Source organism: Eubalaena glacialis, chromosome 2 (assembly GCF_028564815.1).
Source record: "Eubalaena glacialis isolate mEubGla1 chromosome 2, mEubGla1.1.hap2.+ XY, whole genome shotgun sequence".
In the NCBI taxonomy this organism is placed as follows: Eukaryota; Metazoa; Chordata; class Mammalia; order Artiodactyla; family Balaenidae; genus Eubalaena; species Eubalaena glacialis.
The window spans coordinates 32,264,599-32,290,818 of NC_083717.1; the positions used below are offsets into that span (position 1 = coordinate 32,264,599).

The following is a 26,220-nucleotide window of genomic DNA, read 5'->3' on the forward strand; positions in this document are numbered from 1 at the left end:
TTTAAGACTTACTATAAAACTATAGTACTCAAGACAGTGTGATATTGGTGAAAGAACAGACAAATCAATGAAACAGAATAGAAAGCCTAGAAATAGACCCACATAAAGACAGTCAACTGATTTTTGACAAAAGAGGAAAGGCAATAAAATGGAGTAAAGATAATCTTTTCAACAAAGGGTGCTGGAACAACTGGACATTTACATGCAAAAAAATTAACCTAGACACAGACTCTGTACCCTTCACAAAAATTAACTCAAATTAGACTATAGATCTAAATGTAAAACCTAAAACTATAAAATTCCTAGAAGAGAACACCTAGGTGACACTGGTCATGGTGGTGATTTTTAAAATACAACACCAAAGGCATGATCCATGGGGAAAAAAAAAAAAGAACTGATAAGCTGAAGAAAGAATTGATAAGTTTGACTTTATTAAAATTAAAAATGTCAGCTCTGTGAAAGACAATGTCAAGAAAATGAGAAGACAAGCCGCAGACTGAAATATTAGCAAAAGACAAAAAGGATAAACAAAAAGACATAAAGGATTGTTGTTAAAAATATACAAAGAACATTTAAAACTCAACAACGACAAACACTCAATTTAAAAATGGGAAAAAGGCATGACTGGCCCCTCACCAAAGAATATATATATATATATATATATATATATATATATATATATATATATATATACAGATGGGAAATTAGCATATGAAAAGATGCTCCACATTCTATGTCCTCAGGGCAATGCAAATTAAAACAGCAAGATATCACTACATGCCTATTAAAATGGCCAACATCCAGAACACGGACAACACCAAATACTGGCAAGGATGTAGAGTAATAGGAACTCTCTTTCATTGCTGGTGGGAATGCAAAATGGTGCAGCCACTTTGGAAGACAGTTTGGTGATTTCTTACAAAATGAAACAAATCCTTGGTATTTACCCAAATGAGCTGAAAAATATGTCCACACAAAAAAACTGCACACTGTGTTTATAGTAGCTTTACTCATAATTGCCAAAAAGTGGAAGCAACCAAGGTGTCCTTCAGTAGGTGAATGGATAAACTGTGGTACATCCAAATGATGGAATATTACTCAGCACTAAAAAGAAATGAGCTATCAAGTGAAAAGAAGCCAATCTAAGAAGGCTAAATACTATATAATTCCAATTATATGACATTTTGGAAAAGGCAGAACTATGGAGACAGTAGAAAGATCAGTGGTTGCTGGGAAAGGTGAATATATAGAGAACAGAGGATTTGTGGGGTAGCAAAACTATTCTGCATAATATGTAATGATGGATACATGTCATTTTACATTTGCCAAAACCCAGAGAATGTATAACACCAAGAGTGAACCCTAAGGTAAACTATGAATGTTGGGTGATAATGATGTCAGTCTAAGTTCATCAACTGTAACAAATGTACCATGCTTGTGTGGGTGTTGATAGTGGGGGAGGCTATATATGCATTTGTGGGGCAGGGGTTATATAGGAACTCTGTGCTTTCTGCTCAATATTGCTGTGAACTTAAAGCTGCTCTAAAAAATAATAAAGACTATTTAAAAGGAAAAAACATAAATGTTCTACACAGAAGAGTCAATTGGATATGTCAACAATTTCTAATATATAAACTCTAAATTATAATTTTGATGAAAACTTAGGCAATCATGTATTTTAAAATATTATCATACTGAAAAAAATTGAATTTTTCAGAAAAATGCAGTAATGAGGTCTTGCAGATAGATATGGCTAAGGCATTTATTAAAATATCTGAATAAGTATTGTAATAAGAGTAATTAGTTTGCTTATTTTGTTTTTAATGTTTGTAAAAGTCATATCAAGCTTTTAAAATTATATAGATGTAGTGGATAAGTATTTTTAGTTTTCAGAAATAACTTTTCAGTGAAAATAGTTTTTTTCTTAACTAAAAAAAACCCCCACCATTATAATAGATTCAACTTGTTACTCAATAATTTCTTTGAAAATGTCATTGAAAAGGTTTTTTTTGTTTCTCTGCTCTGCCAACCAGTGTCTCCCTGACCTAAGTGTTTTTTCCATAGTTCTGGTTCCTGTTTGCTTGTTCACATCTGGACAGACTGATCTCTCGTGGCTCTCACTGAAAAGTGGGAAAGAACATTCCCAGAAGCCTCTAGAAACCTTTATTCACGCTCTTTGTGCAGATACAGATCACACACTGTGAACCCATCACTGGAAGGGTGATGGAATGTAAGTCCAACTTGGGGACTTTACCTGAGGCCTTATCTATGTGTGGAGAGGGACTAAGCATTGGTATCTAACAAAGTCAGGATTCTATTAGGGAGAAAGTGGTGAATAGAGGCTAGGAGGCTATCAATAGAATCTACTACACGTCATATTTTGCATACATTGCTACCAAATTTTATTCTGCTTATGAGATAATTTTATTGTCAATTTATGAATTAAATTCACAAAGTGAACTTTATAAAAAAGATTACGTATTGTCATTCAGCTCAATGTTTGTTATTTCCCTGAAACTTCCTCTTTGACCCATGGGTTATTTAGAAACATGTTGTTTAATTTACAAGTTTTTGGAGATTTTCCTGTTATTGGTTATCGATTTCTAGTTTGATTCAGTTATGATCACAAAGCATATTTATATGGTCTTTTTATTTTTATTTTTTATTTTATTTTTTTGGTTGCGCCACACGGCTTGTGGGATCTTAGTTCCCTGACCAGAGATTGAACCCGGGTCCCTTGCAGTGGAAGCGCAGAGTCCTAACCACTGGATCACCAGGGAATTCCCTGGTCTTACTTGTTTTAAATGTTAATGCTACTTACATTTAATGTAATTATTGATATGTTAGGGTGTAAGTCTGTCATTTTATCGTTTTTTGTTTCCCCTTATCTGTCTTCAAGTGGGTTATTTGGACATTCTTCAATATTCCATTCTGAATTATCTATATTTATGAGTATATCTCTTTGTTTAATATTTTCAATGGTAACTCTAGGGATTGCAATATACATATGACGTTTATTACAGTCTACTAGTATTAGAATTTATCTCCTCAGGTGGAATGTTGAAACTTAACCACCATTTAAGTCCCTTTATCCCCATCCCCCCATGATACAGTTATCTTAAATATTACCTCTACAAGTATTGAGAATGTCAGATAATGCTATAATTTTTTATTGTAACTTCTAAACGACAAGTATAACTAGATGTTGTACCTGTCTGCCATAACCACAAGCTCAACGTGCGCACGCTACTCATTACTCAACATCTAATCATCCATGAACTTAAGACCAACCACTTTCCCATACATTGTGCATTCCATACATACATCTGTGATCCCTGAAATTCATCTGATACTTGTTTCTCTTTGGGAGTCTGACCAAAAACCTGATATGCCTCTAACTAAGCACAATCTCTGAGATCTATATTCCTTTCCCTTTCCTTTTCTTTTCAACTCATTCATGTTGTTTTATAAGTACATTTAGTTCATGAAGTAGTTTTCCCAAGTGGACCATAAATTTCTTGGCAGTGGGTTTCTATTCATTTTGTATATTCCTCTAGGACCTGTTGTGGTGTCCTAGTACTTGACAGATAACTCTACAAATTCACTGCCCTTTCCATGTTTACTGATTTAAAAAAAAAATTCATCTATCTATGCATCCACTAGATCAGGCACCAAATTTTCCACAAAACTTCTTGTTCATACGTCTAGCACTAGCACCCAAAATACTGGCCCATAAGGAGTTTGTGAACATGAGCTGTTCCAGAAGAGCAAAAATTCTGAGGTAAAAACTCCTTAACCTTAAACAGTTTGCTCTAAAAAACTCTCTACAACATCCTTAGGAATCACTTTGTCCCAGATATGTAGCCATGCACAGCTGTCAGGTGTCCTCTGTGCATCCATTCTTACACACACACACATACACACACACACACATAGAGTACTCAATTACCCCATTTTAGAACAGGAATAATTTATTTCTATGAATATGATTTTAATAATATTCCATAAGTACTTAGTAATCAAAGTTTTCTCCAAATCAGGGAAAAAAACCAAAGTAATTAGCAAATATTTTATGTGTGTATATATATATACACACACATATAATTTTTAAAAATCTCTCTCTGTGATTAGATTTAACTTTTAAGTGATGGAAGCAGTGAAGAACTCAATGCCAAAGCACATTTTGATAAGGCTTTTTCAGGGCAATTAATTTAGTTTCTTGAGAATGTAAGTCACACTTGCTCCAATTCCACAAGGACTCCACCACAGTCTTTAGGATGGAGAAAAATCACAGGTTTTCCATGTGCTCCTATTTTGGCCTCTTCACTTAGAATACGAATCTTCTTTTCTTTCAAATCCATCACAGCTGCATTTATATTATCCACCTTGAGAAAAGGAAATAAATAAGAACACATTTGAGATCATAAAAATACTAAATTATAATATCGTAAGGCTTAGAAGAAACTGCGAGCTCTCTGCCTTTGGGCAGAACCATTCTTAAACCATCACAAAAATAAGCTTAATACTTCTAGAGAAGGAAAAAACGTTGCTAAATTTTCCTAGGTAAGCAACCACAATGCTTAAGAATTTTCACCATTAGTAAACATTTCCCCTTGCAACCTAAATAATGTATGGTACACTTCATAGCATGTTCGTCTAGCAGTACTATTGATGATACTGCATAAATTGTTTTTCCTAAGAGCCTTGGGTTCTTCATTTATAAGAGGGACATGAGGCCTGCCATATAAATGGCCAAGAGATTAAAATAACAGTTAAGAAGCTTTGAGCACAGTTTATAGAAGGTACTCAACAAATATGAGTGCTTCCCTGATCTCCAAACCTCTCACCTGCCAAACTGTCTGGTTATTACTTTTGAGATTAGAACTTCATATACATGAAAATCACTATTAAACTGTCACCAAAATGTTTTTCTCCATTCTAAAAAAATCCAAACATTTATAATTTTGCAAGTCTCTTCTAAAACATTTCTATTTTCTTCATACTTATTAGCAGTCTAGGAAAGGAGCAAATGTGTTTCTAAACACCTGATGGAAGAGTAATTCTCCTCTGTCTTGGAAAATCATCCTCCTAGACTTGGAACCCAGTAAGTGGATAGAAAGGGATAGTAAGAATCCCTGCATTCCTAGGCAGTCATACATCACCCTGGAGTTTAATGATCTAATAGCATTACAAACAATAATAAAAAAAAAAATCCAGAGAGAATAACACCCATGTACCCAAATATAGATTTAACAAATGTTCCTATTTATACAATCTTACTTTCAAAGAGCCCAGGATTACATACTGGATTCTAAAACTGGTCAAACCACTGATAAGGATACTAAATGTTACTATAAATAAACTATAATTTCTTCAGAGTACATTCTACTTGTACATTCCTGACAATGTTTCTTTTTAAACCTGATAGCTATTTCAAAGTCATGCCCAGACTATGACCATGGTCATTTCATGCTATTTTGAAATAGCTGGTCTAGTCTCATCTTTCTCAGAACGGTAGGATTCCTGATAGCTTCCCTTTTTGTATCTGCATATAATGAATTTCATTCTACTGAATTTGACTTCTTTTTCCATTTTCCCAAAGTTAGTCTAAATTCAGCCTTTCCATTTAAAGATAATTTAAAAATTATACGGTACATGAAAATTTAAACATACAGGTAGAGCTAAGTACCCCTTGACTACCACTAATAATAATTCCTGCTCCAGAGGTAACTACTGTCCTCAGTTTGATGTATGCTCTTCCAAATCTTAAAATATATTTATAATCCTTACATATGTATGAAGTAGTAAAGAATCTGGTTTTGTCTACGAGGGATCTGGCCTTGACTTCTGGGAGACAATTTTTGTAACCTTGATAGGAGTGTCTTTGCCCTTGACTTGTGGGAGATAACCTATATAACCTGATAGGAGTGTCTCTGTTTAGGGTAGAAGCTGACCAATCTGGATCTTAAAGTAGAGCTGGCCATCATAGTCTTAGGGTAGGGGCTGGCCATGCCAGAAACCATGTGATTTAAGGTAGGAGCTATGGGTCACATGATATCAGCAGATCTGGAGACTGAGTTGAACCATGTGGGCAATCAATCAATCGACCATGCCTAAGTAGTAAAGCCCCAAGAAAAACTCAACATTTCAGTTTGTGTGAGCTTCCCTGGTTGGCAATACTCAATGCATACTGTCACACATCAATGCCAGAATGGTCACGTGTCCTGAGGAAAATGGGAGCTTTGCATTTAGAGCCCTCCCAGACGCTGCCCTCTGTGTTTCTTCCTTTGGCTGTTTTGGTCTGTATCATTTCTCGTAATAAACCATAAGAATGAGCGTAATAGCTTTCGGGGAGCTCTGTGAGCATTTCTAGGGCATTATTGAGCATGAGGGTGGTTTTGGAAAACCCTAAATTTGCAGATGATATCGAGTAAGGGCGGTCTTCTGGAGGACCGTGTGTCCTCTAAACTTGATAGCTGGCTCTGAACTTTGCAGTCTGACTAACTAACATGTATATCAATTAAAGTTTATATATATACACACACACACATACACACATACATTGTGTGTGTGTGCGTATGTGTACAGGGGTACATGATGCTTTCTGTATGCATTATTTGTATTTGCTTTTTTATGTAATATATCTTAGCAATTTTTTCATGTCAGTACATATAGGTCAACAACTTTTAACCTACTACATAGTGTCCTAACTAATTACTTTATAGAAATACGAAAGGTGACCTAATCATTCCCCTACTAATAAACATTTAGATTATAAGAAGGGAAATCTGAACTCTTCTTAATGGTTAGACGATAACTTGTCCTTCCCTAGTGTTGCCTATTGAACAAAAGAGTTTGGTGACAGTTCATGGACAAGAGTCCACTGGCATTTGAAGGCATATGCACATAGCAGGGACTGGTGAAGATAGATAAAAATATGTTAAAGCAATATTAAAAGATATGGAAGACAGATTCAGATATTCTAGCAAAACTGAGCTAAAGAAAGAGAGACCAGATGGAGTGACAACAGCAATATTTGAATAGATAACTGATAATTTTCCATAATTGAAGAAAGACTTGAGTCCTCAAATTAAAAGTGCACCTGAGAATAAAGCAGGATAAATAAAGATAAACCAATACCTATACATATAATAGAGAAACTGAATAACATCAGTGATACAGAGAATATCTTAAGAGCTCTCAGGGAAAAACAACAACTCCCTACAATTGAACTGAACAAATGCTTACTAGTAGGAACAGAGACCAGAAGATACGGGAGTAATGTCAAAGTACTGAGGTAAAATTATGTCAATCTAGAATTTTAAACTAGCTAAGTTATCATTCAAGACCCCTGCTTACACACACACACACACACATACACACACACACAAAACTAAATGACAACAAAAAGGCTCAAAGGAGATATACCAACCAGCAGCAATGTGTGCCCATTATTGGGATTTTAATTCAAACACACTATAAAAAGTTATAGAAGAACAAATTTGAATACCTATTAGGTATTTCATGATATTAGAGGATTACCATTAATTTTGTTTTAGGTGCCATTATGATTTTGTATAAATACATAAAAAATGCAATAAACACATACACACAACTAAAATATTTATGGATGAAATTACATAAGGTCTAGAAATGTCTTCACATTAACATAAGAAAAGGGAAGTGTGATAATGTGATGGAGGGAGTATATATGGAATAAGATTATCCATGAATTGATAACTGTTGAAATTGGGTTTAGGTACATGAGAGTTCATTATATTACTGTCTTTTTTTGTGTTTGAAGTTTTCTGTAAGTTAAAAGAATTAAGGCTAACTACTAAACAAATCGAACTAGAATTTGTAATCTCTAAAATAGCAGAGGAAGAAAGAATTAAAAAAAAAAAGTTTCTCAATTCAATAGAAGGCAAAAAGAGGAGAAAAGAAATAAAAACCAAAAAAAGTTAAAAAGTTCAAGTACATTAGTAGTTACTATAAATGGAGACAGGTTAAATTTATGAATTATAAAATGAGATTATACGAATATAAAATTTTGAAAATATATTTGTTGAGTGAGAGAGATATACTTAAACAACAAAAATTTAGCTATATGCTCCTTTTTAGAATATAAATGTCTTCTAGAAATAGACCTAAAGAAAACCACACACACAAGAAAAGAGTAAAGGGATGGATAAAAGATATACCAGGTAAATATTAACCACAAGAAAGTTGATATAGCAATACTAATATCAGATAAAACAGAACTTAAAATGAAACATACTGACAGAAGTAAAAACAGATACAACCTAAAAACAATCGACCAAGATGATAAAACGATCCTGAATCTGCATGTACCTAACAGTATTGCCTTGAAAAATAAAAAACAAACTGAACATGCATACCTCTCAGTATCTGACACATCAAGCAGATAAAAGATTATTAAGGATAAAGACAAGTTGTAATAGTTCTTTGAATATTCTGGATATAAGTCCTTTATCAGATATATGATTTGCAAATATTCTCCCCCATTCTATGAGTTGTCGTTACACAAAAGTTTTTAATTTTGATGAAGCCGAACTTATCAACCTTCTTGTTTATCATGAGCTTTTGGTGTCATATCTAAGAAACCATTGCCTAATCCAAGGTCATGAAAATGTACACCTATGTTTTTTTCTCTGAGTTTTATAGTTTTAGCTCTTACGTTTAGGTCTTTGATCCATTTTCAGTTAATTTTTATATGGTATTATACAACTTTGGGGTTTTGTTTTTGAAATGCTGTCTTAACCCAGTTTTGAGGCCCTGGTAGAGGCTTGTCAGTTCTCATTCTGGAACAACTGATTAAGCCCGCATGCCAATCACCTCCCTTATCAGGCTCTCATATCCTGGGGCCAGTATGTGCCCACCTTAGTTGCTGCAGAGACAGATAGGTACCAGACAACTGGGTACAGTCCCTATGCCCCAGAGCCCACAGAATTACTCAAATTAGCTAATCTACAGGGAGCCCATAAAACCTAGTTAACCCCCCTCCACTTGTCCCATCAGCTACCTTCCACAGCTCCAGTTGCTGTTACCCTGTCCCCAATACAACCCCATGTGCCCTACATGGCAGCCTTCTCTCTCTTGGAGCTGTAACAAAGAGTTCTGCCTTTCACCTATCCAAGTGTCACTGTGTTGTGTCCAGCTATAAAAAGAATCTTCATATGGTGTGAGGTAAGGGTTCCAATACATTCTTTTACATGTGGATATCCAGTTGTCCCAATGCCATTTATTGAAAAGACTATTTTTCCCCCATTGGATGGTGTTGGTACCCTCGCTGCAAATCAAGTATGAGGGTTTATGTCTGACTCTTAATTCTAGAGTAATCCATTGATCTCTCTTTTGATTACCTTTGATGGTAGTAAGTTTTAAAGTCAAGAAGTGTGAATCCTCCAACTTTGTTTTTCTCTTTCAAGATGCTTTGGCTATTTGGGATCCCTTGCATTTCCATGTGAATTTTACAATTAGTTTGTCCATTTCTGCAAAGATGCCAGCTGAGAATCTGATAGCAATTGCACTGAAACCGTAGATTAATTTAGGGAATATTGACGTCTTAACAATACTCAGTCATCTGATCCACGAACACAGAATATCTTTCCATTTATTCAGGCCTTCTTTAATTTCTTTCAACAATGTTTCATAGTCTTCAGAGTACAATTTTGACAGTTCTCTTGTTAAATTTATTCCTTAGTGTTTTGTTCTTTTTGATGTTATTGTAAATAAAATTGCTTTAATTTCATTTTCAGATGTGTCTTGTTTTTTTCATCCAGATACATAATATTTGCATTTTAATAAATGTTTAATCCAATTAAACTTAATGTAATACTCATATAGTTAAATTTAAGTCTATCATCTTACTTATTTTCTGTCTCATTAATACTTTGTTCCTCCTCTCCTGACCTCTTCTTTAAACATGTATTTTCGTAGTGTTTGATTTTATCTCAATTATATTTTAGTTATCTCTTAATTTTCTCATTGATTGCTCTAGAGTTTACAATGTATATTTTGATTTTATCTGAGTCTACCATTGTATGTATAATGTAAGAAACTTACAATAGTATACTTCCATTTGCCCAACTCCCATCCTTTATACTACTGTCATAAATTTTACTTCTATGTTATAAACCCTACAATGCATTTAAAAATTTTCAATTGTCAGTTGTCTCATACATAATTTAAGGTAATAAAAAAGTTATTATTTTAACCTACATATTTACCATTTCTGGTGCTCCTCGTTTCTTCTAAAGATCTGAGTTTTTACCTGGTATCATTTCCCTTCATCCTGAAGAATTTCTTTCGTATTTCTTGTAGCACAGGTCTGCTGGGCATGAATATTCTCATTTTTGTTTAATTAAAAATGTTTTCAGTTCACTTTCATTTTTAAAGGATATTTTCATCAAGGTTAGAATTCTAGGGTGACAGGGGGTTGTGTTATTTTTTTAAAGACTATTTTTTTTTTTTGGCTATGCCGTGTGGCTTGCGGGATCTTAGTTCCCTGACCAGGGATCGAACTCGTGTCCCCTGCATTGTCAGGCTATTCTTAACCACTGCGCCACCAGGGAAGTCCCCTGATATTGCATCTTAATTTTTAGTATACTGTTTCTTCAGTATCCCTTAGTCCAAGAAACACTTCTAAGATTTAATAACTTAGATTTTTGGGGAAAATGCCTAATTGACATTGTACTAGCGTTTATTTCTATTTCTGTTACTATTTCTATCATTGACTTTGATTTTAAAGATCTTGTATCATATCCATCCTTCTGTTTAGAGTATTGCCATAAAATTAACAATTTTCTAAGAGTGCTCCTAATGTGCTGTTTGGCAATAATAAAAAGAATGAAATAAGAACGTTTTAATTTTTCTGAATTGAAAGTAGATGCATTATCTACTCTAGGGGTATAAAAAATGCTTAGAAAAAATGCAAAGTAATTTGATTTGGGAAATTAAGTCTGTCTCCCTAAGGAATAAAAATAACATAGTCAATAATAACCCATCTAAAAAAATCTGCTTTTATAGTCCTTTGTACAATTACAATTGTGTATCATATAGCTCTGTAAGACCTTAAATGTCATTGGTGAATATCTGGGCTATTCATTTCAACTTCTTATCAGTTTTTTGGGGTATGGTAGGGTGGGGACAGGCAGCAGGGGGTATTGTATCTGTGTCTGGGAATTTATTTTGATTTTCTCCTGTAATTTGGAAATTAAGAGTGACAGTACTCCAAATAAAAAAATGTTTGGATTGTCACAATCAGAATTCAGAACCTTCAGGTAAATCTTATACCCTCTTTGGTCCTCAGCTGCCTCATCTGAAAATGGCAATGCAATCTTGTTTGTTGAAAGACAAGAAGTTGGACTAAATAACATCTTTTTCAAAACCTTAAGGTATGTAATTCACAGTGACCAAAATTTATGAACAAGTAATAATGTGCTACTTTTAATGGTGCATATTTTGATTAATCTTAAAAATATAGGCTTTGTATTTTATATAAAATTATAATAGTGCTTATTGATACCAATAATGAATGAACTTAATCTTCAAACTGATATAAATCCATGGAAGTTAAAATTACAAGTCTGGATAAAATATTTGTTTCAACTGTCTTTTCCCCAAAAACAAAAAACTAAGTGAATTATGCAAACCTAACACTGCTCTCACTGTGTATGGTGTTCAGAAGGTTCCTGTGTAGTCTTGGGAATTATTTCAGAAGGGCACACATTAGCTTCCATACTTGCTATGTGGTCTGGTGGTGGCTGTATAGAAAGTTTCCCAAATGCTGCTCTGAAATTTTCACCAGTTGATAGTAAAACATTAAAAACACTAAATATCTTAATTGACAGAACTCTTTTATTCCAAGAGGATTTCTCTTTTTCTTCTCCTTTGCTTTTTCTTGGTAATAAAATGCCCTTTCTTCTCCAAAATGATGTTAGCAAGAGACAGAATTTAAAAAATTTTTTCCTTATTGAATAACAGAGAAAGTTAAAAACCTGATCAAACTGCCCACTTCTTTTGTTCTCTGGAAATGTTATCATTCTACAAAAGCCCCACGTCTGGGAACCCGTGATACACAGATCACTTGTAGAGCTTAGCAATTCCCTAGGGTTTACTGTAAAGCCGAAATGAGAATGGAGTTTTTCAAAAAGTAGAATTTTCTCTCTTCTTCATTGAAGAACAGACATTTCTCAGCATGCAGGAAATAAGTTACCTGCTAGTCTCTCACTTAAAGTTTTTTTCTTTCATAGTCTAACATCCTTTGTGTATTTGTACCACCATCTCCGACACTGGGGAGCTAAACCCGCTCACCTGATACACCTCCCCCTGTAACCAGTCCTTTTCCTGCTGCTGCCCCTCCCTCAGCAACGCTCGCTTCACCCCACGTGTCCTCCCCCTACCCCATCTGGTTGCCTCCTTACCCCACCTAAGCTCCCATTCGCTGGGCCTGGCCCCCTGCATCAGGGCCTCCCACCCCACTCCCCGTACTCAAGTCCTTGTCACTTTGCTCGGGTCCCACCCTCCTGCACAGAGTGGCCCCAACGTGTGCACACCTTCCTCACCCTGCTCGGGCCCTGACTGCCCAGAGCGGCCACCCCATGCAAGGACATCCGCAAGCCCGCTTGGCTTCACCTCCCCACGAGTCATCGTCTCCCCCGGCATTGATGCACTCCTCGCACAGCTCAGGCCCCGCCTCTCCATGCCAGGTGCCCCCTGCACGTGCGCAGGCGCGCGCACACGTTCTGCTCAGGCTCTCACACCCTATGCTCCCAACATGCTTGGGACCCCACTCCCTGCATCGGGCTGGCCCCCAGCACTGCTGCCCTTCTCACTCTAACGCCCCAAGCCTGGCGGCATCCTCTGCTCAGACTCGGACACCCTGCGCTGGAGGCTCCCTACGCGTGGGTACCCCACTCGGCCTCCAGCTTTCCCACAGCAGGCAGCTCTGCTCGCGGGGGCCCCTCATCCCACGTGGCCCCGCACCCCGATCTGGGCTCCCCCGCTCTCCCCAGCAGCGTGCACTAGTGTTTGGCTCTGCTCTACCTAAAGTCTCCAGGATGTCACGAAGGGAAGGAAGGGGAAGGGGCCACGACTGTTTTTAATAGTATTTATTTTCCCTTTTGTTTTGGTAACTAGAAGGAAATATTTGACAGAACGAGTGGGTACACTAATCTTACCTTGAGTTTTCTCTTGATTCATTTTCCTCTTTGTTGTAACTTGCACTGTTACTTAGGTTTATCCTTTGGTATCTCATAGGCTGTATTTTGGCCAGTCACCTCTAATCCTCTGTGGGAAGTGCAGGGCACACATAAAAACGTGAAGCAGCGGGCAATTCTGAGAGGACTGGGACTTTTTTGTTTAGCTACACATCCCGGCACCTAATGCAGTGAAGGTCACAGTGACTCTGAAAATGCTTAACGACCAGGAACATAACAGACAAAGACACCAACCAAACAGAACAGAAGGGACCTTATCCAGGGGCAGAGTCCTGGAGGACCCCCGCTGTGCTGAGCAGTAAGCCTTCAGCGGCTGAATTGTGTGTGTGTGGCGGGGGGAGATGTCTGAGGGGTCTCAGAGAAGGGTCCTTCTGGAAGAAGGATGTTACTCAGAAGGTTTAGAGCAGCAGCTATTTACCGACCAGCATGGAAGCACTTAAATATTTTTACAACAGTACAGATTTGTTGAATAAGTAAATATTTTCAGTGGCCTTTAAGGTTTTCACTGTGACATACCTTGCTGTCTAAGTTATTTAGCGAAAGCAGGGCTAGTTCTATTCGATACTAGAACCTTCTCCTCAGGGAGAGGCCTGCGAAAGGTCAGAAGCACACATGCGCGTCAGCACAGCTGTGTCAGACAATCGAGGCTGCTCGGTCCGCACGTCAGCAAGAAAAAGACGGAACAAGATGACCTCCAAACTTCCTCTAGGGAAAGCCAAACACACGTGTATTTATCACCTTCCACCTTTCAAGTACCCCTCTCTTGTGTCTCCTTCTATTCACAAAGGCTAGATAGGTTGCCTCCTCTTGCAGAGGGAATGCTCCTGGTTCCCACTTCTGGCTATTTGAAAATAAAATCGTTCTAGAGCTTCTAGAAGTTTCACACACATTCCTTCTGTTTAGAACACATCACTACATGGATGGCTGTAGCACTTGTAAGACGCGGCCATAGCTTCTTGGCTTCTCCTCTCCCCCTGCATCTGGTCAGCCTCGAGGACTTGTTTATGACCAACAGACAGCGGAAGTGCTGCTGTGGGACTTCCGAGGCCAGGACGGAAATGCCACGCAGTCCCACCTGGCCTTCTTGGACATTCACTCTGGCCGGTAAGGAGTCAGCAAGTCCACTGCCTGGTAAGAAGTCCGACTGTCCTGAGAAGCGCCCTCAGCTTGTGGAGCTGCAGGGGTCACACACACGTGCTCTGCTGGGAGGCCCAGCTGCACACCCAGCGCCCAGCCAGCAGCAGCCGCCAGCACGCGAGTGGGACACCCGGCCTGGCGGGGCCTCACTTCCATGTTCGACCCCAGCCGCAGGACAGACCCCAAGCAAGAACTGCCCAGCAGAACCCTCCCCCAAACTCCCAACCCACAAAATCCCCAGCAAGATACAATAGTTGTCATCAAACCCTGAAGTGTAGGGATAAGGTATCATGTGGCCACAGAAACTGGAATGACCAAAGAAATATTTTCTGACGAGTTCTATCACCTTTGTACTTCCAGTGGAAGACAGTTTCAGACCTAAGTTGTATTAGCAGGAGAGACTAGGTTACACCATGGTAAAATAATTAACTCTGAAATCTCTGCAGGTTCATTCAACAAAAATGTTTTTCCTGTTCAAGGATCGGTGAGGAATTCTGCTCTCTCTGGTGAGTTAGGGAACCAAGCCCCTGCGTGTGGTAACAACTTCATTTCACAGGTTTCCACAGCAGGTGACAATGATTCTCAAATGACTCCACCTTAAAGCATATCTTCATTCAGAAAAAAGTGTCATGCTATCCCTGCAATACCACTTTTAAAAAATTACCAACTAGCATAAACTGGTGGCCTCCAGTACCCACTTTCCATTTCCTCTTTTTAATTATACCAGGCCCCAGGTTTTAGCAGGGCATGTAAGTGCCTGACTACAGACTACATGTGAGGTCGAGTGTGCCATGTGACCAAACCAACGACAGGAACAGGAGTGATATGTTTGGTTTCTAGATCACCCCCTGAAGATACTTGCTCTGTATTCTCTCTCTGCCTTTGGTGAGGCCTGGAGCTACCCTGTAAGTCATATGTTACTGACAGCAGAGCTGTGCCATCAGCCTGGGACAGCTCATGTTAGACTGAGGATAGAAAAATAAAATCTACCCAGTCAAGACATTTTATTTTTTACAGAGAGCAGAGACTAATAATGGGGTGTGTGGCATACTAATGCAGCAGCTAACTAACCACTCTTCACAACTTCTCCTATCACCTACCTTCATTTTATACTGACAAACATTTTCATTTCCCCCCTTTAATCTGGACTTTTGAATTCACTTTTACATTACTCAGCTTCCACTATTTTTTACTGAACTGAACTTCTAACTCACAGTGGCTTCCTTTGAAGGCCTGGGCTCTCTGATGTGGAACACAGACAGTATGTGTGGGAGAGAGATGAGCGGGTTCAGAGGCTGGTGATCCTGCTTCGCATCCTGGGGAGTCTTAGACAAGCCCTCAAGTCCACTGAAATAAAGACTTGCAACCAAAACTAACCTCCTAAGGAAGGGATAAAGGTTAAATATTAGGCCTTGTTTAGCTCCTTTGTCTACCATCTTATGGCTTCCCCACCTGAAATTTTAAACTCAGCTAATCCAATGAAGGCAATCTGGCGCCATGGCTAACCGTGCAGATCCTGGAATCAGAACAAACCTGGGTTTGAACCCCACCTTTGCCATGTCCTACATATGTGACTGCAGGCAAGTTAACTATTCTAACTATTCGCCTGTCAAATGGGGTTAATATAGCCCTCAAGGGTAGCTACGAGAATTAAATAAGGCACGTCTAGTACTTCGTATCCTGCCAGAGGACACAATGCTGGTAGTTATGATAACCCGATGCCTTTCTATGTGCTTTCCTTCTGCCTAGAATACCTTCCTCCCCTTGTCCACCTGGGGATTCCCTCACATTCATTGTAACTCGTGCCCTGCGATACCTTACCACCTCCTTGGCCTGCCAGGAGCAATCAATCTTTCCTTCATTGCACAACTGAGAAGACACATTAATTCTGCTTATCCCAGTGCACTGCAAGCAGCTGTCCCTCCTGACCGCGGGCACGGCCACGCCTTCCTTACTCACTGCTGAATCCAAGCCCGCAGTGGAGTACACTCGGTAGGTTCTCAAATGTATTTGCAATGTAAACTGAATAAATCCTTGGGTTCATGCTGGAACCAAACCCCCCTCTCTCCTGGATTGGGAATGAGGCCTAACTATGAATTATGTCATTCCTTCTATCAAGAGACTTGTCCTACCAAAACAATTTAAATTGAAGCATAATTGGTAATGCTGATATTCCAAAAGCAGTTATCTGAACATGAACATCTACAGATAAAGGCTCTCTAATGAGTGTTCTTGTCTAACACTTCATGTTTTTTTTCAGGAATTGTTAGCAGATGCAACTGAGAAGATCGGAGAAATCACAGTCAGTAATTGAAAATGTATTGCCTTTGTAATAAGGAACAAGTTATTAGAATTTTAAAGATAGAAAATAATACTACTTAGCATGTATATGGAAACTCTTACTTTATAAAGTCTTGTCACTTGTTTCTTCTAATTGCTTTGTGACAGCGAAAGCAGTGTGTTCCTATTGCATGGAAGGTCGTACGTGATCAATAAATACTACAGCAGAGACGCAAATCTTTTTTGGCCAACTTCAGTGGCCTTTGTATAGTTGGACCCAGACTTCAATAAAACGTATTTTCATTATTATTTGCAGTTTTCTAGAGGGAAAGAGAATATATCTATAGATCCATCCTTGAAGAGAACCAATTTTACCATTTCCCTGAAAGAACTTAATGGAAGTTTCTGGCAATATGTAGCCTGCAAAAGTAAAAGACATTTTAAAAGAGAAATTTACAATACCAAGGATTAAAATAATTAAAATACCTCAATGCAGATGTGATGCATTCCTCCAGCCTTGTTTTTTTGCAGAAAACCTGCAATTGGACTGTCATTTCCCAGTGGATGAAGCAGCTCCATCTTGGTATTTCCCAGGTTGACAAAAACAACGGATACTCCATGCTCAGGAAGAGGGACCGTCTCACCTACCTGGGCCCCGAGAACGTTCTTATAAAATGCCTTGGCCTTTTCCAAGTCTGGCACTGCTACTGCGACATGATTGAGTCGACCAAGGTTCCATACAGGACCAGCCACTTGATGCGAGGACAGGGACATGGAAAAAGTTCTTACTGTTGGAACTGGAGTTTGAAGTCTGGGAAAAAGCCCTGAAAAATGGAGCAGGCATTGAGATCCTTCTTCTGAGAATTGATGCCCTTCTAAAATTAATTTTTGAAAAAACAAAATATAATCATGTATGTAAAAATTATTTACATACCTTTTCTTTTTAATTAGTGAAATTAAATCAGAGTACATAAATGAAAAAACTTATGTCAGAATTACTCTGCTCTGAAATAACTGTCTGGAATTAAAAAGCTAATTCTGAGCTTTCTAAATTCAGGACAAAGGATGACATTTTTCATAATAATTTATATTTACCAATAACACTTAAAGGATAGCTGCATATCATTAAGGATTATTTGCTATTCTCTGCATTTTATAAAGGGTAAGTTTGAATGTGATAGTGAAACGACATACATTTAATGATGAGAGCAAGCAATTCTCTTCTCTACCTACAACCAATTTTTTGTCTTACGTTCTGCAGTAAGTTCATTGAAGTTAGAACTATAAATACCTTTTAATGTGTACTTTATTTGGATGATTACCAACTAAGGAAAATATCTCATTATTGGGGGAAAAGCAAGCAAAGATCAAGAGGGTACTTAAACTTACGAGAGTTTCCTCTGAGCGATTTTTTTAAATTGTTCTTACAATTTTGAAGGATTAGAAGCAGAACTGCTTCTAATGTGAAGAAACCTTTCATTTGGAAACTGAAGCAGCCTGCAATGTGTTCTCCCCATGTACTACTATTTCTTCAGTCCCCAAAATACCGGACTTTAAGAGCCAGATTCTCCCCAGAATGAAAATGATATACATGTACGAGGTCTAAATATAATCCTGCAAAACTACATCACTTAATAAAAAAGTATGAAACAGCAAATTGAATAATACATATTTTAAACAAAGGGTTATTAGCTCTTAATGAAATAACACTTTAAATAGTACCTAGTATTACAGAGCTTCAGCTAACATAAAATTAATTCCCCTTTACTAAAATTTTTGATAACAGGGAAATTAAAGTGGCACTATTTGATCTGATTTAAGACCATATACCTTGTCGGGAAGGCAGTCTCCTCAGCCGCAGGAGGATGGGCCTCGGGCCTGGAATGCTTCCTCACCAAGAGATAAAGAGCCCACAGCCTGAGTGGCTCTTATCACCTTGTGGGGACTCTCCCTCTTTCAGAATCAATAAATGCTCCTTTGTCTCTGCTTAAAGCATGACTGTCACAAGGCCAACTCCATTGTCACACCTGTCCTCCACAGGGAGGGGACAGGATTCCTTGCACTGTGGCAAAGGGGAGCGTGTACAGGCAAATTGTCCTGCTCTGGCCACTGGGAGAGGCCCGCTGGCCGGGGGGGACTGACACCCAATACTGAGGTCATCCAGCTCTGTCTCTTCCCTACACACTGTCCCACCCGGTCTTGTGTTCTCCTTGGTGACTCCGGTTCTTTGGACTCATTGTGTCATCATGAAATTCAAGTGTACTCCAAACCAGTACACACATACATAAATGTACCATTGAAATCAAATTTTATAACAAGAATACCTAATCCTTACTAGATGTGATGTGCTCTAATATTTTCTATTATATTTTATTTTAGCTTTTTAAAAAATACTGGTACTACCCACTAAATATCTACCTTGCTGGTTTGTTGTGAAAATTAGATATTTGATGTAAAAAATATAATACTACAGTGCAAGACATTTGTAACAGGTGTACAGTAAATTCAGCCATTCTTATTAATGACACACAGTGACTGTTTGCTGGTTGAGTGGCATGTAGGGTTCTGTGGAGACCAAGAAACCATCTGAAGGGCATGGGGGCAGTGAATTTTAAAAATGCTAACAACCAACAAAACCATCAGTCAGACTGCTCTTCCCTTCCTTCCTTGCATCTCTACTATGTGTGCAATTTGCAATGAAAGTTCAATATAGAACGTATCTGTATTAAAAAAAAAAAAAACTGGAGATACAGTCAACGAGCTGTAGAGTAATACATACGCTAGTGTTGTTTGCTCTGTGAAACTTAAAGAGTATGTCAAACACTGAGTCTGGGTATTTCTGAATTCTCCTTACCAGTGTTAACTTTACAAGAGATGGGGCAGCGGGAGGTTCTCTGGCAGGCATTCTATTGCCAGCAATAGAACATATGGCAGTGTCAAGGAGTAAATTAGAATACATCCAAGTGAAGGTGAAGCTTTATATCCTATGCCAGTTTGCTTTAGGGACATTCCAAAAACTCTGGCACTGAAAAGGAAGCCCAAGCAACTCATGCTATTAGAAGCCTCACTACAGTCTACCTTTCTCCATAACTTCCTTATCATTTGGAAATGAGAGGAGGGAACAGTTTACAAGAATGACTGATACTTTTTCCTTTTAACAGAACACAAAATCTTCTTTGTATGTTAGGAAAATAGAAAGATAATAACATCTTTATATAATGTAAAAATCAAGATTTAATGGCCATATTTTAGTTGATCTTACTTCTAGAAGTGTAAACTAGTTTGTGAAAGGAAACATCACTTTATTGGTTTTATTTGGTCCCTAAAGCATATATTCTAGGAATAGGACAAAAATAAATACGGTGATACTAGTGAGAATTCAATAATTCCACTTCTTTAAAATGAAGGGTAGGGGACTTCCCTGGTGGCGCAGTGGTTAAGAATCTGCCTGCCGACGCAGGGGACATGGGTTTGAGCCCTGGTCCAGGAAGACCCCCACATGCCGTGGAGCAACTAAGCCCATGCGCCACAACTACTGAGCCTGCGCCCTAGAGCCCGTGAGCCACAACTGCTGAAGCCCGCAGGCCTAGAGCCCGTGCTCCACAACAAGAGAAGCCACTGCAATGAGAAGCCCACGCACCACAACGAAGAGTAGCCCCCCCCCACCACAACCAGAGGAAGCCTGTGTGCACCAACGAAGACCCAATGCAGCCAAAAATAAATAAATAAATTATAAAATGAAGGGTAAAGGATATAAAAATGGCCAAAAAGCACATAAGATATTCAACATCATTGGCCATTAGGGAAAAGTAAATCAAAACAACAATTAGATATTACTTTACACCCACAAAAAAAAGTGTTAATGAGGAGTCTATGAGTGAAATGTGAAATCCTACAGACCAAGCAAATTGGGGTAAGAAACAGAATAAAGGGTTACAGTGATATAGATCCTTATACTTTAAAAATTGTGTTGCTGAAGAATTTGTTGTGAACTGAACTTTAAAAATATTAGTTTCTCCTTTGACTTTTGCCAACTTTTAAAAGATATTTTTATTTCAGATTGCACCCCAACTATAGGAATTCACAGTTTCTTAGTTTTAGGTTTCTCTCAGAAAGTACAATAGAACTACATTACTTTGAACTCCATAATGTGTAATTCGTGACTATTCCAAAAAGGATTACTTCCCATGAATAAACTACAATGTATATACGTATGTGTGAATAAAGGTATGAGATACTTAAAAATATGAGTGTTAAAAAAAACAAACAGCAGGATTGTAAAGATGAACAACTGACTTTCACTCATGTCAGGAATCTGATGTACAAGAAATGGATATGTTACCAAATCTGGTATGTAGATTAACTCTAATTTCAATTTTCTTTCAATATTGTTTCTTGCTAAATACTTCTAGTGCCTTGACTTAAAAATAACATTGCATTCCCTTCCATTCAGATTGTTTTTATTTCAGACCAGGCTTTCTCGACATCGACTCCAAATAAGAAAAGGTTTAGCTGCAAGGGTCTATACTCAAACACATTAAGGGTACTTACTGTTTAAACAAATTATATGTTAAATTTGTACATAAAGTGTCATAGAATGTGAATAATCATTTGTAATAAGGTTTTCTTAACAGAAATATTGAGATATAATTTATATACTATAAAGTTTACCCATTTGAAGTGTCCAATTCTGTTTTTTGTATATTTGCAAAGTTGTACAGACTTCACATAATCTAATTTTAGACCATGTAATAAGTGTGTTTTTTTTTTTTAAACTTTGGGTTTATTTATTTATTTATTTATTTATTTTTGGCTGTGTTGGGCCCTCGTCTCTGCGCGAGGGCTTTCTCCAGTTGCGGCAAGCGGGGGCCACTCCTCATTGCGGTGCACGGGCCTCTCATTATCGCGGCCTCTCTTGTTGCAGAGCACAGGCTCCAGACGCGCAGGCTCAGTAATTGTGGCTCACGGGCCCAGTTGCTCCGCGGCATGTGGGATCCTCCCAGACCAGGGCTCGAACCCGTGCCCCCTGCACTGGCAGGCAGATTCTCAACCACTGCGCCACCAGGGAAGCCCCTAGGTGTTTTTATAAAATGAATTTATTTATTTATTTATCGCTGCGTGGGGTCTTCCTTGCTGCGTGTGGGCTTTCTCTAGTTGCAGCGGGTGGGGGGTGCGCAGGCTTCTCATTGTGGTGGCTTCTCTTGTTGTGGAGCACGGGCTCTAGGTGCACAGGCTTCAGTAGCTGTGGCTCGCAGACGCTACAGTGCAGGCTCAGTAGTTGTGGCGCACGGGCTTAGCTGCTCCGCAGCACGTGGGATCTTCCCGGACCAGGGCTCAAACCCGTGTCCCCTGCGTCGGCAGGCGGATTCTTAACCACTGTGCCACCAGGGAGGTCCCTGTAATAAGTTTTTAAGTTTGAATTTTTGCACATCTGGTTTGAGTAGACAGACATACTTAGAAAGTCGTTCATCACAAGTGCCTTCAAGTTAGTTTGGTAAGAAACCCATTCATTTTCAGCATTCAACCAGAGGCACCATACACGTATTTTCATCCTGTTTAAAACTATGATTAGGAATAATTTTTTACTCATTGCAGTTAGTAAATAGACAACATTTCTGTTACCCCACTTCCATATGACTCCATCATAAGAGTAAATCTATCCTCACAGTCATGTAACTTGGCCACTCTTGTCTTTAACAGGTTCAGTTTCCATTTTCAAAACTAACTTTTTTCACAAAGCCAATCCTTTGCAACCCAAACTGGAACGAATTGTGTGTGTTTAACCTGATTTGTTTTTCTGAGCTTCTCCTGTTTTTCTGCTAGTTTCATGTTCCTTAAAAGTGGGGTCGTAACACAAAATTACCATTTGACCCAGCAACCCACCTCTGGATATATACCCAAAAGAACTGAGAGCAGGAATTTGAAAAGATATTTATATACCCATTTCCTAAGTGTATATTCACAAAAGCCAAAAGGTGGAAATAACCCGTATCCATCAACAGATGAAAAGATAACTAAAATGTGGTCTACACATACAATGGAATATTAGCCAACCTTAAAAAGGAATGAAGTTCTGACACATAACACAACATGGGTGAACCTTGAAAACATTAAGCTAAGGGAAACAAGCCAGTCACAAAAGGATACACATTGTATATAAACTGTATACACATTCCACCTATAACAGGCACCTAGGGTAGTCACACTCAGAGAAAGTAGAAGAGTGGTTACCAGGGGCTAGGGTTTGGGATAATGGGAGAGTTATTGTTGAATGGGTACAGAGAGGTTCAACTTGGAATGATGAAAAAGTTCTGGAGATGATGATGGTTGCACAATATGAAGGTACTTAATGCCACTGACCTGTATACCTAAATATGGTTAAAATCGTAATTAAGTTAGTTATATTCAACCACAATGAAATAAAAAGTGGAGTCATCTAAGGTTCAAGCCTCTAAAATAGGATAGATCAAAGCCAGCCTTTGGAATACACTATTTTCATTTTGCTTTTCCGTTATGCAAAGATGTGCATTAAATTACAAAAGAAACATGCATCTTTATTAGTATTCAGTTCTTGCAATAAATATATGACTTGGAAGTTATATTTCCTTCCCCTTAATTTCCCCCCAACAACTGAATAAAAGTATTTCTAAAAATACACATATAAAAATGCCTCTTCTCTAATATTCAAATTATTATTTATATGTTCACATTAAGGTTTTGTGTGTAAGTATCATATAAGAGGTAGCACGCTTTATGGTTAAGAATGTGGGCTCTTGTGCTAGACTGCTCTGGTTCAAATCTTGACGCTACCATTGGTGTGTACCTTGGGCAAGTTATTTACCCTCTCTGTGCCTTTGTTTCTCATGTAGGAAGATAATACCTACCTCATAATATTGTCATGAGACTAAAACGAATATTACATGCAAAAGGTTTAGAAAAGTGCCCAGCAAAAAGTACATTATAAATTCCAAGGATTATCATTACTGTCACTTTTAGAAAGGTTACATCAATAACTTGCTTATAAATGTAAGCATCTCTGACTTCTAATGCATTTTATGTTTTTAAAGGAAAAAGTTGACCGTTCACCTACCCTATACACAGTACTGTGCTTACGTTAAAACTCTTATTTAATAACTAAAGATTGTTTGTATTTGGAGAATATTTCGGCACACATAGTGCTCCTGTAGTCACTGTTTCATTTCATCAATCCACAACTTACTACTTTTTATGAGAAGGAGATTACTCTTCTTTCACTCTTGAAAATCTACTTGTGTGGGCTCTGATTTTAGAACATTGTTGACAGTATTTCAGTATTTAGTGACTACTGACATCCTCATGGAATAATGCTGCTGGAAGCTATTATAAGCATAGTATTCTTTTCACTTTTTGATACAGGAATACTGATTTACAATTTTTCCAAGTTGAAATCAGTTGCTCTAGTAACCCTCTAATTCGCCCACACTGCTCATGACTGTTGTTTCATCTTGGGAACTCTTTTTAATATCTTATAGAACCTATTACCCCCAATGCAGATATGGCCCAGTCTCTAGGCATTCTCCATACTGCTGAGATCTTTCATCGGTGTAGGACAGATCCTATGGCATAACATCTCGCTGATCTGACCTCTCCCAATAAAGACGCACAGGTTTATTTTGTCATTACTTTTACGCAACAATGTTACCACACAATCTTGCCTATGCAAACTGTGATCACACATTCTGAAGCAGGAGTGTATCATGGGGTGACCCAGCTCTGCCTATTAGTCTCAACGGCCATAAATTAGAGAGAATAGTAATAGTTCAGTGAGTACGTCAGATTTTTCCCACTTAGAGAAAAAAAATAGGCCTGATTAATTTCCTTCCAGGTCACACTGAGTGGCAAAGCTGGGCCTTAAGCCTAGGTCTGTCTGACAACAAAGTTGATGTTGTGCAACCATGATATTTAATTTTCTCATCCCTCTGACATTCTTTACCATTCTTTGGTTCTCAGTTTTTAATATCTTCAGTGTATGTTCTATGAGCAATGTCTATTTTCTAAGAGACAGCTTTCTAAGAGATGGGATGACTGTTTTATGAGTTCTTTTGAAAAGGGCTATTGCAACGGCATGTGAGCTCAGATGCTGCCTTGTATTTTACCAAGGAGAGGAAAGAGGGGCCGGGAGGGCATGTTGTTATCAAACCTTGAGTATCACCTATTAATTAGAGATTAATTTTTAATAAGCTGTGCTCAGCCTATTGTTATAATATTTTTTCTCGTGTACATATCACGTCTTTAAATGGATCCACAGCTGAGACAGCTACAACTATTACGGCACATTTTGCGTGGTTCTCATCACTTAGCCCCGGTGACTTGCAATGATAGATGCATAAGACATTTTGTGCCTGGTAAGAAATACTACAGAGATCAATAAATAAAGAACTTGTTCAGTTTGAGACAGGACTTCGAAGGACGACTTGAACTATCAGTTTGAATAGGTGGAACATACAGCACTTTCTAGGAGAGAAACCTAACGTTATTGAAAGTTCATCCCCTTAAACACTTTCTTAAGGTGCTCAGCTGAAGGATTTGTCACGAACGTCCAGGAGTAACTCTGAGACGTCACCACTTGGCACTTCTTTCCTAACAGGGAATTTCAGATTAAGGGAAATAGTTGCCCCCCTGATGAAGGATGAAGAAAAGAAAAAGAGAGAAAGAGGAGAAAGTAGATGGACTGGGGTGACAGAAAACTTGAGGCTTCTTTTTTTAATGGTGGTGTAGAGAACTCAAGGAACCTTCCAATCAGTCTACTGCTTTCTTCCCTGATTTTATACAAAACAAGGAATATCTTAGGGCATGTGGGAAAAAACGCTCCTTCCGTATTCTTTACACAACTGACCTTCCAGCGTTCTCAGCAGGATGCTGGCCGAGCCCAGAGCTTCAGCCTGCGTTTTCACAGGACTTGTCCTTCCTCTGGTTTCTCCCCCGTCTCTCACGGGGCGCGGTAAACACAACCTCACTGTCCCTCTGCCATTTACTGCATTTGCTTCTGGTCCAGCCTTGCTGCCCCTTAGCCGGGTGCCCTCGCCTCCAGGGCCACTCAGAGAAGTGGTGACTGTGACACGCAAACACACAAGGAAAACCCCACGCTAACCCAGTCGTCCCTGGAAGGCTGGCTCTCTCTGTCTACAGGTGCTGACAGCGGCCAAGGAACGCACCTCGAGGGCAGAGCGCAGCAGACCCAGGAGCGCTGGCCACGGCGCGGCCGCCTCGGGACCTGGCGTCCCGTCCCGCACAAACCCCCCCTCGGACATCCCCAAGCCCGGAGTATTCACCTACGGCGCTCGCGGTCGCCGCCTTCAGCACACGCGCCATCTTGGGAAGCGTTAGCTAATTCCCGACGTACACATGCGTCGGAAGGGCTAAGGCGCGGCGGGGGGCGGGACAAGAGCCCGAAGGGGCGGGGCAGACAAGACTAGGGGGGCGGGGGCAAGATCCTGGGGGCGGGGCAGACGAGGCAGGGGGGGGCTAGGTGAGGGGCGGGGGCAACCTGACTAGGGGGCGGGACGAGAGCCCGGAGGGGCGG

The 26,220-nt window shown here is 39.0% G+C and overlaps 1 protein-coding gene across 2 annotated transcripts; it reads right to left on the reverse strand.

Annotated features, from left to right (window-relative positions):
* Positions 1–4,038: 4,038 nt before the first annotated feature.
* Positions 4,039–26,054, reverse strand: MCEE (methylmalonyl-CoA epimerase). 2 transcript variants are annotated; one of them, XM_061181699.1, is made up of 4 exons: positions 25,970–26,054; positions 25,534–25,749; positions 17,145–17,482; positions 4,039–4,385 (listed from the first exon to the last, which is right to left on the reverse strand). In XM_061181699.1, exons 1-4 carry the CDS (start codon positions 26,007–26,009, stop codon positions 4,233–4,235), a joined length of 747 nt encoding a protein of 248 aa, XP_061037682.1. In that variant the 5' UTR covers positions 26,010–26,054; the 3' UTR covers positions 4,039–4,232. The 2 variants fall into 2 exon arrangements, with proteins under 2 accessions (XP_061037682.1, XP_061037683.1); XM_061181700.1 differs by lacking the exon at positions 25,534–25,749 and having other exon boundaries at positions 4,070–4,385.
* Positions 26,055–26,220: the final 166 nt, after the last annotated feature.